This window comes from Xiphophorus couchianus, chromosome 22 (assembly GCF_001444195.1).
Source record: "Xiphophorus couchianus chromosome 22, X_couchianus-1.0, whole genome shotgun sequence".
Lineage (NCBI taxonomy): Eukaryota > Metazoa > Chordata > Actinopteri > Cyprinodontiformes > Poeciliidae > Xiphophorus > Xiphophorus couchianus.
The window spans coordinates 2,781,770-2,799,919 of record NC_040249.1 but is presented as its reverse complement, the minus strand read 5'-3'; the positions used below and the strand labels follow the sequence as shown (position 1 = coordinate 2,799,919).

Here is an 18,150-nt window from a genome sequence, read left to right as displayed (position 1 = left end):
TTACTTTGCCTCATCACCTGTGACTCATCATTCTGCCAAGATATGAACTTCTGTGATTCACTGAAGTCCCTCAGTCTGTGACTTTGTTTCTCATCTGTTCTTGAATATTTTTAGATTGTGACCTTGTGTGTTGCTTTATGAGATATTTTATCCCACTTCTCACTGTGAGACTATTTAAATGATTTTTTTGATTCTACAGGTTTTGTCAGTACTTAGGCCTAGGTAATGAATTTAAATAATATAAATTTTGTTTTCACATAGGGCTTGGAGACCTTTTTGAATCAATATCAAATATTAATATGTAATAAATTGATATCAGATATAAGTTTTTATGATAATTCAAAACATTTAAGTACAACAACAACAACAAAAACATTACAATTTTTTTAACTGTCACCAAAATGTACATAAATGCAACTTCCCATCTTCAGGACTTCTCAGTTGATCCATAAAGTACATTCTCTATAACATGTGAGCAAAAGCCAACCTATAATTTGCTACTTCTAAGTTTACATATGTTTAGTCTGACACATTTGTATTTAAAATAAACATATGCATACTCCAAATATTCAAAGAATACAACATTATACAATACCTAAAGTAAATACATGTCGGTTAATACCGCAATAAAATCCAAAGACTGAACCTTAAGACAGTTAATAGTTTTGATTGCCTTCCATTTTGAATAAGATACATTAAATAGCCAGCAGGAGGCGTAGTTTGATCAAAACATGACGATCCTTGACCAAACAAATTAGGCCAGTAGGGGGCATCTCAGATTGTACTTCTTAAAATCCACATCAGCTCATGTACTGTACACACGTATATTTTGTTCTTTATTTGTCTTTTCAAACAAGTGAGTTGTCAGTGGCTGCTGAGTAGCTAAAGTAGTTTTGGGGAACTGTGAGCTTCGGGTGTGAGAAAGACAGGAAACATCAGAACTTTGGCCTGCATGAAGGACAAGTCAGGAAGTTCAGAAATCATTCTGCCAGCTTCTCCACTCAGCTCTTCTTGGGCTGAAGGCTTCCTGGTCAACGACAGAAACACAAATAAACAAATTTAAACACTAATAGCTGGCTTCTGTAAGTGGTTTTGTAGGCTTAATAAAACACACAAAAAAAGTACAGCATCTGAACATTTTTTGCTGACAGACCTGGCGGAAATGCTCGTGCTCTCTGCTGCGGACATCAGGCGGTTCAGAGTATCTTCTATCTGACTGGTTTTATTGTCAGCTTCCAGTTTGCTTATGATTAATTTATACAGCTCACGGTCGACACCTTCAGGCGCAGATGTGCGCAGCAAACACATAAAAGGGGACAAAAGCTTCAAGAGAATTACAGGAGCATAAATCAACAATGTTGACAGAAAATTTCACCAACGTCTGTGTGCTGACCTGGAGGAGGGCTGCTGGCTCGGCTGCTGGATCTGCTCTCGTCCTCAGACCCAAAATAATCAAGGTTGAATGAGGAGCAGACTGATATCAATAGGAGAAATTGAATGGAAATGAGAACTGATGCTGGGTTTCAGTCTCTATTTAACCTCACTATTTGGTTTTTAAAACTTCCTCTAAATGCAATTTATTTAGTTTTTATCCAAAAAGAAAGAGCAACTTAAAGGAGATGCAGTTTCTCTCTGGCTGTGTTTGTAAAGAACTATGTTATCTTCATAAAACAACCATTAAAAACTTCTTCTTTTTTTTTTTTTAAAAAAACATACAAAAACAAATCTCAACTTTGCGTTCAAACCAGAGAGCAAAGTTGTAAAATTTTAACAGTTGTCAAAGGTATGAGGAGAAGATCAAACAGGGAGGATCAACTGATTTATTTCAGTATTTACAAGGATTTTCCCAACAGTCTTTTATGCAGAGCATGTCTCAATTTGAGCAATAAAACAGAATAATTAAAAAAAACTTAAAAAAACAGTCTAAGGTAGAAAAAAAAAAACTGCTGGCACAAGTTACAACTCATCAATAAAAAATTCTGCCGTATCTTTGGAGCAGAAACAATTTTTTATCGGTAATGAAAAACAACAGAAATTATTAAAATGATTGTATTACAAGCCACAAAACGAGGAGTCCGGCTTGTGAGAAATGTTAAGGTGCTTAAATAATAAAAGAAAATGACCAAAATCAGTAGAACGTTACAGCTGGATTGAAGATGCAGGTTTTAAAGCTTTATTTACATTTGTTGCAATGAGGTTTGACTTATTTTTGAATTAAAGTTGTTTTTTGAGAACATACCGCCCTCTACAGGTCAGAGGAAATTGTCTTTTTTCTTTTTTTTTTTGGTGTGGGGAACATTTAAAATTCTCCATTTTAATAAAGAATGCTAGCATTTCAGAAAATGTGGACGTTAACATTTCAAAAATGATCAGTGAGACGAGCTCATTTGAATCAGAGTTGCTGTCGTTTTCATTTGAGGAGGAAAAACATGCTGATCAGGCGAGTTTCTGAAGGTAATATAGGTGTATTTACATTAGTTAGTGTCAGGTCTAAATACCTAATACAATTTACCCAACAGTTAGCTTCCCTGTGCATGTTAGGAAACATTCAGTCTAGTTATGCTGGTAGTTAATATTTTAAGTACTGCAGCACAGGCACATTTCATTTACAGTGCATACCCTCTGAAGATTTTTACATTTAGTAATGCTGAAACCACAAACTAACGTGATGGATGTCGTATGAAAAGTCAACACAAGGAAGTGCAGAAGGAAAAGGAGACATAATATTCAAAATTGTCTATGAGAAAAAAAACAAATGCGTTAAATTTGCTGGAGCTAAAGGTATTTTGCAATGGAGATTTTAATTTTCTTTTCATTAACTTTGCTTAAAATTATGCTACAATAATGTCGAGTTTCATGACAATTTTAGATTTTTCTTTACCCCTAAAAAGTTGAACAAATCAAATTTTAGCAGATTTAATAAAATATCCCTGAGCAAAGATGAGCTGATGACCTGAGCTGATGTGTGTGTTGTTTATATTTCATCTGTAAAGCTTTTCCAAAGCTCAGGGAACCATCAAGGCCGTGTGAGGCAAAAAATAAAAATAATATGGAAATGGTTTTTTGTTTTTTTTAAGTAGAAACCTTTTTATGTCAAATAAAAGGTGACAACCAGATGACATTGACACCTTTGCAGAAAAACAACAACAACTGAGTTTTAAGTTAGCAGGTGCACTGCAAAAACACAAATATTACCAAGTAATTTTTGTGTAGTTTCTAATGCAAATATTTTAGAACACTTGAAATAAGACAAAGCTAACTTACAAGTAACTTTTCAGCAAGAAATAGGAGCTTGTGTTGAGTCAGTAATTCCTTAATATTGTTGGAAAAAGTGCTAGTTCTATTGGCAGAATATTTCACTTACAACATGGGGAAAATGTCTTGTTATAAATGAAATAATCTGCCAATGGAACTAGTACTTTTTCATAAATATTAAGGAATTATTGACTTAAAACAAGCTCCTATGTCTTGCTGAAAGGTTACTTGGAAGTTTGTGTTGTACTTCTCCAAGTGTACTAAAATATTTGCACTAGAAACGACACAAAAATTACTTGGTAAGATTTTGTGTCTTTGCAGTGTATATGCACTAAATATTAATATATTCATCTTTTCCTCATCACAATGGGACTGATAAATACTGAGATAAACACTCCAAAAGGTAACAGGAGGTAAAGTAGACAACAGAAGAAGTAGATTTTCTTCTTATCAACACGATTTCAGCGCTAACCAGCTGAGTGAAGAAAGAGGAAAAAGATTTTAATAAAAAAACGACAGAAGCAGAGGAAGTGAGACACTTTTTGGCTTTATAGCAGCAGCCATCAGGCGTGGCTGGTAGCCTACTAGGGGTGAGGGGTGAGGGGTGAGGCATGGGGACGTACCCTCCTGGGAGCTGCTATGGCCTCTACAGCTCCAGTCCGGCTGGTTCGAAGGAAGCTCCTGCTCAGACAAACTGATATCAGTGTTTCGGCTTTAACGCGTTTATTGTCGTGCTGGTCTAGCAAACGCCACCTGCGCCGAACTAGTCGAGGGTTTCTGTGTTTCCGGGGGCCCCGAGGGTGCCGCGACGGCCGTGCGTCCTGGAGAGCACACAGCCGGCGGAGGGTCTTTGGTGGGGTCCAGCATTCCCTGATGAAATATTAAGAGACCTAGTTACATTTTAAATAGTGCGGTCAACAGATTAAGTTAATCACACTGTAGCGTTGTGATTAATCACTATGCTTAACTTTGTAAGCTTGAAATATAAATACGCAACGCAAAGCCGGTTCTACTGCACTCCAGCCGATTAGAATGAAAGGTATCGTCATGGTACTCGACAGCAACTAAGGGAAACTTACTCCACTCATGCATGCAAGTAGTAGAAAACTCTTTCAGGGGACAGCTGACAGATAAGATATATTTTATTTAGTTCTTGGGTTTCTAATGCCGCCCTGGACATTAGAAAGCAGCTGCTCATGTGAAAAACCGCCACTGTATGCACGTTTTCCAAAAAAAAAAAAAAAAAAAAAAAAAAAGAGTTTCATTGTCTAAAATGAAACATGTCTGAATATTCTCAGTTTCATAGGTTTTCATATTCAGGCAGGTTTAAAGGAAGTCATTTTGTGTAAAACCGTCATTTAAACATGTTAACTATAAATTGTGCTTCAGTGGAAGGACGACTCCTCGCTGCAATACATGCATACTACCTTGGTTTTATCCAAATTCGCCGATGAGCCCACCAGTTTGACTCTCCTCGCTCAACTTTTCGCTTGCATTTGCAAGTTTGCATGGTTGACCGCAGTACAAGACCGTGTAACACACTGCTGCGAACCAGGTAACCCTCAGCGGGAGAGAGGCTTTTAGGTATAAATGGGTAATTCGATTAATCGGCACTAGGTAATATTAGCGTGTTAAATTTAGCAACAACACAATAATTAGTGCGAACCAAGTTTATCATCATCGTCACACATAAAAAGTCTGAGGACTCACCAGGGAAGAGGCGTACGCTGGCACAGTCACCGCCTGCTTCTTTGTGCCAATAAAAACCTTTCAGGGGACAAAAACACAAAACAATCCCTAACATATGCTGGCTCAGGTTGTTAGGACACAGTTAAATAAAATATCCCTCTGGAAATGAACTTACAATGTTCCTAGTGTCCACACCAAGGCACCTGAGCAGTGAGGTGTTACTGTGAGAACCTCCCCACTTAAACTGGAGACCAAGTGAGCAGTGCATGTCCTCAGATAGGCTGAACATCAGCCGCTGAATCCTGGGAGGAGTTGGGAGAGAAACACAAAAAAAACAGCAAAAATGGTTACTTTTGTAACTTAGACAATCTGACTGGATACACACCCAGCTCACGACTGGCAAGTCCAGATCCAATGTGTGCTTAACCAAAAACGGCAGTGTGAAACCACAGAGACTGCAAATCTAAACAACACAAAGGTATAATGAAAGCTTCATGCCACTTTAAGTAAAATAATTAGATTTTTTTTAAAGGTGTGTCATCATCAAAGGCTATCGGGTTACTTAGGAAAGCATTTCAAAACCGGTTTGGAGAATCAGAACTTTGCAAATGACATGCAAACGTCTATCCTGAAGACCAGATTTGAGAAGCAAATCTGATTCAAACAAGCCTATAAGGTATAATGCTTTATACTAACTAATTGGTATCTCTATGGGCAACCAAACTTGCATTTTGACGGTTCTGGCAACAAACATCATAGTTGCCCCCCAAAAATTACGGATTAAATAATTTTTGCCACATTCTACTTTCACCTTTGAATAAAATTTAAGACAAAAAAAAAACTATTACTTTGGGGAATGGCATAACAATCAAGCATAGCACAAACCGTGAACCTGGGTTTGTGTCGATAATAGAGGCAAAAAGCTAGCTAGCTTGCAACAGTAGAATAGCAGCTTTTACCAGAAGCCAAAGAACTACTTCAAACAGTCCTGCCACAACAAACCTGATTAACGTAGTTAGTATTAAAAGGTAACTTTTTTTTATGAATTCAAGACATTTTAAGGCTTTAATTTTAGACACGCAAATTTAAGACCTTTTAAGGTATTCAGGACACCCTGAAGAAATAAATGTTTTTCAAACTCAGATGTCATAATTGGAAAAGAAATTAGCACTCGTGAGAAATTCAAACTTTTATATTTCAGGTGCCAGAAGCAATGCAGACTCTTATCAGACTTTGTAGATTTGTAACCCATTCAGAAATTTCATTATAATTATGAATGTCTTTTCTAACTCTGTAGTCTGGACACAGCAGCTGAGTCATTTGTCGTTACCTCAGAGAACGGCTGAGTTCTGGGATCTCCTCCTCCGTCTCTGGAGGCTGCTGGATGTGAAGTAAAGCACCGAGGTTGGACAGGTCCTCCTCACCTTCCACAGCTGGGACACAGACCTTTGGGAAGCTGGACTGGAGGAGCTGCTGGACATGGCAGGACAGGGAATCCTGAACAATTAGGATGCAAAAAGAAAAAAAAAAAAGGTGCTGATGAATGGTAACAAAGTTGGGATTCTATTTCAGAGATCTGTTTTCTACCTGACAGCTAGTCATTCTTGTTACTCCATCCTGTTCATCGACCGGCTCACTGCGCTGTGTCGACGGTCTTCCCTCCGTCAGTCCGCTTTGGTCTGTGAAGTCCGCCCACGTTGGTCTCTCTTCATCGTCCTGGGTGGGCGCCGAGCAGAAATCCGCAAAGCTGTCACTGGGTGGAAGGTTTCCCAGACTCTCTGCTCCCGTGTCCGCTGTCTCAACAGGTTCCCTGTGACGCAAGGCATTAGCGTTGGCGAAGTATGTATGTTTCTCTGGGCAGGAGGTAGCCGAGGTTTCCTGAGTGGCATCACAGTGAGGCGCATTCAACTCAGACGGGCCGAGGTTCTCCGCAGCGCCGCTGACGACAGCGTCAGAATATCCACAGTCTTCCACCTCATCATCAGTCTGGTCCCAATCAGACTGGCCACACTGAGATGTAAGGGATGAAACATTTGGTTCCTCTGATGACCAATTGTCATGACAAGACACCCTGTCGGAAGCAGGCTCTGCCACAAAGAGATCCAGAGGTTTCCCAACGTTTTGCCCTTCCTCAGCTGATCTTAAACAAACATTTCCTTCGTCTCCCTGAGGCTGACTGTGGTCCTGAGGCGGGTGCACAAGTGCTGCATCTCTTTTCTCACAGTGCTCGCCCTCAACGCAGATACCTCCGTTTGTCTTGCATGCGTGCTGGGATCTAGGCTCCGACTCCATGACAACCTCCTGCCCGGAAACACATTCGCGTTCGTCCACTCTGCCATCCCACTGCTCCGTGAAGCCACAACACCAGGGGTGTCCTGCCTGCTCTGTGAACATAGCGAAATCAGCAAACCCCGTGTCCTCCACAGAAGAGCCCTGTGCCCCGGGCTGCAGGTCTTCTCCTGCCCGTCCATTCGAGTAGTGCAAAGAAGATTCAGGATCGCGGCTCCCAGTTTCCTCAGACGGAGTGCGTTGCGTTTGTTCAACCAGGTGACCATCCGACTGATGGGTAGCTGACTCTGTGAAGTCGGCATGACCGAGCGGGGAGCAAACGCCCCCTATAGAGAAATCCCCAAATTCATCCTCCTCTGACTCCACCCCATCATCACCGTCATCATCCAGCGGAGGGGGGGAGTAAGAAGGCGGGGGCATTACATCAGGCTCCATACGTTTGTCTAGCAGGACCCAAAGGCCTCATGCGTCTGGCAGGGCAGGTGAGGAAAACAAAAAAAGTAGAGTCACAATCCTTTAAGAGTCTTTTTTTAAACTATATTCAGCTTGGGGTAAAACTTTAGTTATAAACCTATTTAGTGCTGGTGATGAAATAACTCTTGCTTAACAACAAAGTGTCTTGAAGCTTTGTTCAGGATGCTCAACAAAGCATCCTGAAATCTTGTTTCTGAAATTTTGTGATTTCAGAAGCTTTCTGAAATCATAAGAAAGTTTGTCTTGTGGTTTCAGAAAGCAGGACCCCCAAGATTGTTAATCTAGCCCTTTTTAATTGGGTTTTATCACTTTAATAACGAAAACAAACAAAAACCACACTGAGAAGCTGTAACACTACAAAATCCATAGTAAGCATGTTTTATATGTGACAAAAGTGTTTTAAACCGGGTTCATACAGTTTAAAACTCAAAAATTAGTTTTCACAAATTTTCAGCACCACACTTTGGAGATAAAAACAATACAAATAAACTACACAGTTTCTATTGACTAGTATATATCATTTATAATATGTCATTTAGTGATGTCTCTGCTGCCTTTGACATTCTACAGCAGGGACAAGGTCAACTAAAATATAACAAAATTTTATGCCTCACAAAAAATTACTTTGGTAATTCTAACAGCCCTAACACCAGAAATTTACTCTGATTTAACTTGCGGTAAAATTGGTCAGATGACTTTTCATTATGTGTATAAAAATATCTGGTATCAAGAGTAAATGACGGTTTCCAAATTTAGGTTTTTAATCAAACGTTTCTCCATGACATCCTCCCACCCCCGACTTTATTACAAAACTGTGCAGTTTGACTGCAAAGCCCTTTAAAAACTTTGAAAACACCTAGTTGAAATCCAAACATTTGAGGATTTCTAGCACTCATTTGATGACTTTAAAAATATATTTTTTTTTTTACATATGATAAAGGACTCTTTTCAAAGAAGTTGAAACACTATAAAATATGAAACAAAAAAAAACACAGAACTAATAAACCTCAAATTAAAAAAATACACCTTGTGACCAAACTTAAGCACAAAGATGGAATGATCCGATTTGGACTTTATTTGAAGACCGATGCTCGGTCAGTGGTTTAACAAAGGATCTATGGATTGCCTGTGTTGTGTTTAACCACTTAGGCTGGCATTAGGACATGATTAGTGCAGCACAGGGTAGAAAACAGCTCCTACCAGACAAATCAGAGTGTTTGTGATTTCAACAGTGACCTCAGGACAGAAAACAGGGCCAACCGGACATAAACTAATCATCTTGCTTACTGTTGATGGTTGATATATGCTTTGCAAAGAAGCTCAAGCTCAGTCAGATTGAGTGGGAAGGCTCTGAAAATAGAAAATTTGAAGTCTTCTCACTGATTCTGAGTCTGTTTAGACACAAGAATTTGCTTTGATTAGTCCACTGTACTGCTGGCTGTATGTTTACATTCTATTGACTGGACTTCTTGATTGGGATTGCTCATGCAGGAGGAGTCAATGCTGCAAATCAATGTCTCAATGCAACCTGGGTTTCCTTAGTTAGAAACTTTTCAAACTACTTTGACTAATCAATTGAGAATACTGTTTGATAACTAGGATAAATTGGAATGCATGTAATATTTAAATTAATGCTTCTTTTTTTGCAGAGTGCCTTGAGATGACATTTGTTGTGAACTAGCCCTATGTAAATAAAATGTATTGAATTGAATTTTATTTTATTTAGGGAGAAGGGGGCTAAATACATCTTCACATTCCAACATACTCAGACTATACGCAAAGACTCTCATAATACGATACTGTTATCAAGAGGTTTGATAATACTATCATAAAATATAATTATCTGTAAAGCAGTTTCTTTATGAGAAATATTTACAGTCATGTACAACAAAACAGAGTTTATGTCCCAGTGAGTCATGTTAAAAGTACTTTAAGGAAGTATTAAGCATACTGTTCATGACGTCCACGTTTCTGTTTTTAACAATAGGATTTTTTAAAAAATCTGTAACATAAACACCAAACCAGTTTTAAAAAGTCACTTACAGATGACTTTTAAAATTAATCATCTGTAAGTGAAAAATCGTCCGAGTATCTATTTAAAATGTTTAATATTCTAATTTTTTTTTTTTTTTTTTTTTGAATGAGTCTGTGTAGATTCATATGAAGTAAACACGCAGACTGATTTTTGTTGTTGAGACTCTGCTGACAGTTCATATTTTGCGGAAGTTGTCTTTCTGAGTTTCCCTAAAAGTCAGTTTTACATTTATGTGTAACGTTCAGTCGCGTTCGTGGAAAAAAAACAAAAAAAAACAAAAAAAACAAAAAAACAGAGACAGACAGAGAGAGACAGAGAGAGAGAGAGAGAGAGAGGCCAGTAAACCGATACACAGGAAAGATAATCCGCCTCAGAGTTCAGCAGCAGCTCCTCCGCGGTACCGGATTAACGGCTTTATTATACCGTCCTTTAATTTAAACACACGTTTAACGACTGTTTCGCCATTTGAATGGCATCCTACATCATCCTACATCCCTCGTTGGTGTTTTAATGCCGCGGGTTAGCGCAGCGCTCCGGGTTTGTTGTCAGAAAAGAGAAAACAACCTCTGCGGTTCCTACCTTGTCCTTCCCCCCCCCCAGTCTTCATGGTGAACAGAGCAGACAGGTGACAAAAACAGACAAATGTTGAAGTTATGCAAACATGAAGTGAAAACTAACACTACAAAGTAAAAACAGAGAGAGAAGTGGCAAGTCAGTGTAATCTTACACTGACCATTAATTGTGCTTTAAACAGAAATCTGACCCCATTAGCTCATTATTTTTGTTCCCATCGCAGCAGATTAGCTAGCTTTACCACCAGTACCCGGTTTCTGTTGTAACTTATCAGCCGCCATGTTATAAAACCTTATCTCTCTACAACTAAAAGTTAGTACATTTTAGTCGGCGCAGCTTTTGAGTTTACCAGCAACAATTAATTTTGCTTGCCTGTCAGAATCGCAACCCTCTTCCTCCATCATCTCTCAGCATTATTCTGCATGGGAATGAGGTGGAAACTGGAATGCAGGGCAGAGAAAGAGGTCTCACTGCTCTCCATATGTCAGTACATCCTCGCTGACTCAGGAAATGAGCAATAGAAACATCTAGGATTGGGACTGTCGGTTATAGATCCCCAATTTAAAAAATGCGCGGTACATGGGGCAAAAGGTAACTCAAACTTTCCAAAAGAAATAGAGGCAATTTTGTAGTGTACAGAAATTTTCCGATCCTAGCATCGTGCTACCTCTTTAAAATAGACAATCTATGGTGACGTCCAGGTTGCCTGGGTGAAATACTACCTCCTGCTGGCCAAATTTGGTAAGACAGTTTTATTTGTATAGCACATCTTCAGTAATTCAAGGCGATTTAAAGTGCTTTACATGGTTAGAATGAAGATAAAACAATTATAAAGCAAAAAAAATAATGCAACATTACAGTGGTAAAGTAATGAGTAATGACGACATGTTGAAAGACAGACTATAGTTTATGATGTTCCATTTGCTATTCATTAAACAAATACAGGTTTTTAGCATTGAAATGAAGGAACTCAGTGTTTCATCATTTTTGCGGTTTCCACCTATCTGGAACAAAATTCCATAAAAACTGAATAACCTCATGTCTAATCAGTGTGATCCTGCTCACTCTGTTGGATTAAAATATCCTAATATTAAGAATATTTAGAAAGGGAAAAAAATATATATATTTTTTAAATTAGAAAGTGTCAAAGAGAAATAAGGAGGTTAAACCGTTTGTTTTTTTTTAGCTATGCTATGTCGAAAAAGACACTGCATTACTTGTGCAAGACATTTTGTACCTGTAATTTCAAAATAAATTTAATTTTGTTTTCTTCAATTTATTTATATAACACGTTTTCAACATCACAAGCTGGAAAAAAACGTTCATTTCCAGAATCTCAACTTAAATCTAAAGGGTAACTAAAACAATTGTCAATATAACCAATGATACGGCAGAGGTTTTTTGTTCATCATTCTCAATTTAATTACAGAGATATAACAACAGGAAGTAAAAGGACCTAAAACACACCAAGCTTCTGTATGTAATCCTGTACACCGATTTAAATTTTTTTAATGTGTGAAAAAAAAAAAAAATCATTTGCATTCACAATTCTAAACAACGTCTTGACATTATGAAGAGCGAAACAGCCGATTACGAGAAAACCTGCACGAGCGCGTGCGACTTTCTCGCCTCGTGGATCTTCATGTGCACGTTCAGGTCTGAAATCGTGTGGAACTTTTTGCCACACCGGAAGCAGCGAAACGCCCTCTCCCCGGTGATGTCTGCCGTGTATGAGGTCTGTCGGGAGCATATCTTCAGGTGATACGAGTGCGCCACCATTTTGCCGCAGGTGTCGCAGTAGTACGGTTTCTCGCCCGTGTGCTTCCTCATGTGAACCCTGAGGTTGGAGGTCTGGGTGAAGGTCTTCTCGCAGAAGGGGCATCTGTGCGGCTTCTCGCCCGTGTGGACCCTCATGTGCAAAGCCAGGCTGTCCCTCCGGGCGAACTCCTTGTGGCACTCGAGGCATTTGAAGGCCTTGTGTCCGGCGTGGGCCTCCTCCATGTGCCTCATCAGGTCGCAGTCTCTGATGAAGTACACGCCGCAGAGACGGCAGGACTTCTTATCCAGGATTTGTTCCTGCTGCAGAAAGGAAGCGTCCCTGTGACTTTGGCCGAAGTAAGCCAAATCTGAGCCGGGATTCTCATTCCACTCGCTGTGCACGTCGTCGCTGTTCAGAGTCACGGTTATGGAGCTGACGGTTGGTAGCAGCTCGGGGTCGCCGTGAGGGGTCGTCTGCGACTCGTAAGGAAAAACTTTCACGCCCTCTGAGGAATCAGTATCCGGGTCAGGGCTGATGCAGACATCCAGCTGCTCCTCTTTAACCTTCTGTTGCTCAACTGGAAGCTGAATTTGACTCTCTGGCACTGATTGGAGACAAAATACACGCAATAAATGTCAAACGTCAGAGCAGAAATGCTGCAGAAAGAGTTTTGTGTATTTATTGGCAATTATGGTTAGCGAATGTCCACAAAGTTCTTGTGAAGCAAGAACAGAAATCGACAGATACATTTACCACTAGCTGCATCACATACATCACAGTTACTTAGCAACAGCGGCGTCGCTACCAACCTCCTTTGAACAAAGACACTCGGGGCTGTAAGACGGCCAGCTGCTCGATCTGCTGCCTCAGCTGGATGATTTCTCTCTTGGAGCGGACCACCTCCTCCTGGTACTCCGTTATTGTCCTCTCAACGAGCCCGAAGATTTCCTCTGCAGCCGCCGTTAGCCGCTCGCTGACCAGCAGCCTGAGCTGCTGCATCCCCGACATGACGGAACCACCCGGGGGGGAAAAACACAGCCAGCAAACAAGAAAAATGCCGCCCGGACTGTCAAACAAAGATACAATCACTGCAGTCCAAAAAGCACAACCATAATCTAATTAAATGACAGCACCGTGACTTGTTCCCTCCTCCCCTTTCTCGCCTGTAAAAGTAAAATACATCCATCCACAGCGCCCCCTGTAGTTTAGGAGTACTTAAATAGTTTGAAACGAGCTTAATTCATTTCAAAATGTAAAACTTGTAAATGGTCTATTTTTAGGGGAACTTTTTTTTTTTTTTTTTTTTTTTTACAAGAATATAACGTGTTTTTAAAATGTAAGATAGTAGGTACAAAAATATATTTCCATTTATTAACACAGTTTTTACATTCATCTTATTTTTGGAGTAACTAGAACTGCAAACATTGACCTATGTGTTTCTCATAAGTAAATCTTTCTCCTCCAATAAGAAAACAGTCCACCCAGAAATGTAGAGACTGTGATTTACAGATCGGTTTTCAGCAAAAATCATACTGTTTTGTTCTTTAAAAAAAAACATTTAAATGGTTTAGTTCATTGTTGATCAGATAAAATAAAAAAATATGCACCAAAAGTTTCCTGTTTTTATTTTTGTGATCCCAAGAGCTTTCAAAGTTTGGACACTTCAAGATGTCCATGATATCTTACTTGTGTGAATTTCTGTCTTGCTTACATCTTATACGCAACCCAATTTTATTTTCTTAGGTTAATTTAAAAGGAACTGATCATATGAGTGATACGACTTTTGACGCAGAAATTGGTACTTTTGGCAATCTGATCACACGCCACGTCTTTCTGAAAACTGAAATAAACCTTTTGTGTAAAGCTTACAGCAGATGGTAGCATGAAGCCATAGCAATCAGAATGAGCAGGAATTATGGTTGAAGTGTGTCAGGGGGTGTATAATGAATCTGTATACAATAAGAGTTTTCATTATTGAATTCAGTTTCTGACAAACATTAGTTAATTTCCAATTTATTCAGATGCACCATCCTTGAATCACAGTAGCATAATTTAAGTTAGCATATTATATAAATCTGAAGACTGACACTGCAAAAGTAACCCATAACTTTTAAACATCCCCCGAATGTTAGCAATATACTACTGCAAAAGTTAGTTGTTACCTCGAGACAACTAAATGTCAGTGTAAAGTTTCTAGAAAAGTTAGCTGTAACTTTTAGCCAGCACCCTCGAAACGTTAGCGAAGGATTACTGCAAAGGTTAGCTGTAACTTTTAGCCAGCACCCTCGAAACGTTAGCGAAGGATTACTGCAAAAGTTAGTTGCAACTTTTAGCCTAAATTCATGAAACTTTACCAAAAAGAATTCCTGGAAAAGCTGTAGCATTTGGCCAGCAACCCCAAATGTTAGTGAAAAGTTTCTGCTAAAGTTAGCTGTAGCTCTTAGCCTGAATTTCCAAGACATTAGCAAAAGGATGCTCAGTGGTGTCCAAAGTCAGTCCTGCATGTTTTCGTTCTCTAAACTCATAATTTTCCAAAGTGCTAAAGGTAACTACTATACATGAAAAAAGGTGATTGCATTTAAGAGCTCAGTACAATCGGACATAAAATAAACACAGTTCAGGGGCCAAATAATAAACTATCCCAAAAAAAGACTCAATACGTACTAAATCTCACAGTTGTTCTTTATTGACAGATACATCCCAATAAGCAGGGGTAGAACTACTCAAATCAAACTTGAAGAGTTAAACAGAAGCTTTATGGGTTAAAAAAGTTTCACGTGATTCCAAAAGACGTCTATGACAATAATAATAACACAAATAATAATATATAAAAATAATAAATAGTCTGCATCTATAGCATCTGTATCTGATCAGAAGAGAGCTTCCATAATACAACGTGATTCCAAGGCTTTTCTGTGCAAACTCAAGTTTGCAGTGTAAGTTTTTTTTTACCACCCAGGATTCAGTTAGAAGACCTCTAATGTCCACTAACGTCCATCGTGACTGAGGACCGCCTGGAGCATGTTTTCAGGTGATACGAGTGTGCGACCATTTTGCCACACGAGCTGCAGTAGTACGGCTTCTCGCCCGTGTGCTTTCTCATGTGAACCCTGAGGTTTGAGGTCTGGGTGAAGAACTTCCCGCAGAAGGGACACCTGTGCGGCTTCTCGCCCGTGTGGACCCTCAGATGCAAAGTCAAGCTGTCTTTCCGGGCGAACTCCTTGTGACACTCGAAGCACTTGAAGGCCTTCTGCCCCGCGTGGGACTCGTCCACGTGCCTGATCAGGTCGCAGTCCCTGATGAAGGACACGCCGCAGAGACGGCAGGACTTGCTGTCCAGGACGTGCTCCGGCCGCACGAGGGAAACGAGGCCGCGACTTGGACCGCAATGCGACGAGCCCCCGCCAAAATTCCGAATCCATTTTCCCTCGTCGCCGCTGTTCAGAGTCACGGTTATGGAGCTGACGCTTGGTAACAGCTGGGGGTCGACGTGAGGGGTCGTCTCTGATTCGAAAGGAGAAGCTTTTATGTCGTCAGAAGAATCGGTGTCCACGTCTGGGATGATGCAGACGTCCAGCTGCTCCTCTTTAACCTGCTGATGGTCTCCACCTTCCTTTTGTTCCTCTGCTGGGGGCTGGCTTTGGTTCTCTGACACTGACTCGACATCTAGGAGACAGAAAACATGCAAACGAGGGACTATATGTACCAATTCGCAAAGTAAAACACATTATGTATATTAACTACACACAGACGTAAGCTTTAAAGCCTTTGTTTGTGTTAATTGTGATGATTTTCCACTTACAGCTAGGAGTTGGCTTTTCCTGCATCGTTTAAATCGGTTATCGTAATAAAAAACTAAGTGGTATCATGATGCAAAGCTTGTTTCATTGTCTCAATGAGTTTCAGTTCATGTTAAAATGCATTTACTAAACTGTTACTTTAACTATTGTCTCCACTGCTTTGTCCACAAGAACAATAATAAATATCTGTACATTCATAAATTTGAAGAGGCTTATTTCTGATAGGTATGTTTTTCAGGAACAGTGTCCATGGCGATATGAATGCTGCTCCTTGCAGTCACAGACATACAGTTATCTTAGAAAGTCGTGATAAATAGTTTTTATTGTTATTTTAATTGCTATCACAATAGTACCGTAAAATATCGTGCCAACATTCTAAGTCCATGTCACCCAGCCCTGCTAGCAGCTAATGACAAGATGACATTTTAGATTTGAATGTTATATTAGACTAATAAAAAAATATATTTTAATATAGAAATATGAGCCTAATGGAAAATATGTTTAGCACCAACTTAATGGTGATCTATAATGCTTCCTTGGACATGTTAGAAGAGGTTTACAGGCTGTACAAAATTTGTTTATTAAATTTTTTTTGCACAAAGTCATTCTTAGATGACGAGATTTGAATCTGCACAGTACTGGCTTTTTTGAGCTCCTTTCAGAACGAGCTCTTTTAGGGACTATTGTCACTTTAAATCCAAATAATCAGCTGCTGCTGCTGGCCAAGCCTCCCAATTTAACATTTACACAGGCAGATGCGCAAATATACGACTATACATTTTTGAAAAGCAGAAGTGGAGCCTCCTGCACGTCCAACAAGAATGCACCAAGTGGTTTCCGGATGATACGTCAACAGCAAAACACTTGATTTCCAGTAGCCATTGTAAAGAACATAAAACTAGCTGACCAAGTGTGCTGGAGCTCCGCTTGGGTTGCCAGGTAACTGCTAGGTTACTAGCAGTGAAACTCAACAATCAGGAGGATTCTGAAACAGTTAGCTTTCCAGACCACCGAAAATATTTATTGCAATTTATATATAAATATATACAGCTGGATGTTTTTTTTAAGCCCTTGGGCTATTTGTAGATGCAGTAGAGACCCAGATGGAAGTATAAAAACGAAACCAGCAAAATGTGAATTTTACAGAATAGGCCCCCTCTAAAGCTTATTTGCAAGATATAGATAGATAGATAGATAGATAGATAGATAGATAGATAGATAGATAGATAGATAGATAGATAGATAGATAGATGGATACTGACCTACAAGTGTAAAAGTTCAGTAAAATTTCTATGTGCTTCTTGATACAGTTTAACTGTTTAGCTATGTTTTACAGCCCATTTTCTTAAACTTAATTACTGCGGATGTTGCTCATATGGCCGCAAAGTGGTCGTTTCTTCTTCTTCTACTTCTTTTTTTCCCCTCTCGGTTACTTAGCAACAGCTGGAAGGCTGCTTCGACGGCGTCGCTACCAACCTCCTTTGAACAAAGACACTCGGGGCTGTAAGACGGTCAGCTGCTCGATCTGCTGCCTCAGCTGGATGATTTCTCTCTTGGAGCGGACCACCTCCTCCTGGTACTCCGTTATTGTCCTCTCAACGAGCCCGAAGATTTCCTCTGCAGCCGCCGTTAGCCGCTCGCTGACCAGCAGCCTGAGCTGCTGCATCCCCGACATGACGGAACCACCCGGGGGGGAAAAACACAGCCAGCAAACAAGAAAAATGCGGCAGGGAGGGGAAATGAAAAAGAAACTAGTCCCTTTGAACCGAAAATGAGTTCCCCGTCTAACCGAATCAAAGTAATTTAATTAATCTTTTGTCTTTCCATACTGGCTTATAAAATAAATAAATATATATATATATATATATATTTAAAAATGTAGTTCTGTAGCGCCCCTTGTTGCTCAGGAGGACTATGACGGCTTTCTGTGATGCCGTTTGGTTTTTATACAATCAGAAATAGTCTTTTGAGTTACTTAAGAAATAGACTAGACTGGAATAGGTCGACCTGGTTTCTTTTTGTTATTTTTTTGAGCTTGTACAAAGGAGAACGCTATTAGGGTCACTTGGAAGAAAATAAAATGGTGGATGCTTTTTGTGATGATGTTTTTTTTTTCTTCTTTTCTTCCTCTCTCTCTTCCATTACAGAATTAAAGCTGAGGTACAGGCAAATAAATAAGCGAAACTAAAGATGAAGAACTTCGAAATTCTGTTGAGTATTTACAGAAGAAATTGGCAAAAAAAAAAAAAAAAAAAACACATTGAAGAAACTGCCGC

At 39.6% G+C, this 18,150-nt stretch overlaps 2 protein-coding genes across 7 annotated transcripts; both read right to left on the bottom strand.

Moving 5' to 3' along the window:
* Positions 1-315: 315 nt before the first annotated feature.
* On the bottom strand, positions 316-10,917 carry aftphb (aftiphilin b). 4 transcript variants are annotated; one of them, XM_028007956.1, is made up of 10 exons: positions 10,688-10,917; positions 6,532-7,703; positions 6,275-6,417; positions 5,120-5,246; positions 4,966-5,022; positions 4,009-4,125; positions 3,879-3,936; positions 1,394-1,474; positions 1,154-1,277; positions 316-1,027 (listed from the first exon to the last, which is right to left on the bottom strand). In XM_028007956.1, exons 2-10 carry the CDS (start codon positions 7,666-7,668, stop codon positions 883-885), a joined length of 1,989 nt encoding a protein of 662 aa, XP_027863757.1. In that variant the 5' UTR covers positions 7,669-7,703; positions 10,688-10,917; the 3' UTR covers positions 316-882. The 4 variants fall into 4 exon arrangements, with proteins under 4 accessions (XP_027863757.1, XP_027863758.1, XP_027863755.1 ...); XM_028007957.1 differs by having other exon boundaries at positions 6,275-6,414; XM_028007954.1 differs by having other exon boundaries at positions 6,275-6,441; positions 10,688-10,914.
* Positions 10,918-11,718: 801 nt separating this feature from the next.
* On the bottom strand, positions 11,719-17,957 carry LOC114138600 (zinc finger protein 664-like). 3 transcript variants are annotated; one of them, XM_028007975.1, is made up of 3 exons: positions 17,351-17,957; positions 15,124-15,740; positions 11,719-12,259 (listed from the first exon to the last, which is right to left on the bottom strand). In XM_028007975.1, exons 1-3 carry the CDS (start codon positions 17,547-17,549, stop codon positions 11,906-11,908), a joined length of 1,170 nt encoding a protein of 389 aa, XP_027863776.1. In that variant the 5' UTR covers positions 17,550-17,957; the 3' UTR covers positions 11,719-11,905. The 3 variants fall into 3 exon arrangements, with proteins under 3 accessions (XP_027863776.1, XP_027863775.1, XP_027863774.1); XM_028007974.1 differs by lacking the exon at positions 15,124-15,740 and having other exon boundaries at positions 11,719-12,678; positions 17,351-17,947; XM_028007973.1 differs by lacking the exons at positions 15,124-15,740; positions 17,351-17,957 and adding an exon at positions 12,884-13,255 and having other exon boundaries at positions 11,719-12,678.
* Positions 17,958-18,150: the final 193 nt, after the last annotated feature.

Coding starts and splice junctions, on each gene's coding strand:
- aftphb (XM_028007954.1), bottom strand. CDS start 7,668: ATGGAGCCTGATGTAATGCCCCCGCCTTCTTACTCCCCCCCTCCGCTG. Junction 1,278..1,393: donor AGCCAGCAGCCCTCCTCCAG/GTCAGCACACAG, acceptor CTGCGCCTGAAG/GTGTCGACCGTGAGCTGTAT. Junction 1,028..1,153: donor AGCACGAGCATTTCCGCCAG/GTCTGTCAGCAA, acceptor GTCGTTGACCAG/GAAGCCTTCAGCCCAAGAAG.
- LOC114138600 (XM_028007975.1), bottom strand. CDS start 17,549: ATGTCGGGGATGCAGCAGCTCAGGCTGCTGGTCAGCGAGCGGCTAACG. Junction 15,741..17,350: donor AGTGTCTTTGTTCAAAGGAG/GTTGGTAGCGAC, acceptor TCTGTCTCCTAG/ATGTCGAGTCAGTGTCAGAG. Junction 12,260..15,123: donor GCAGCTCGTGTGGCAAAATG/GTCGCACACTCG, acceptor TGCCACAAGGAG/TTCGCCCGGAGGGACAGCCT.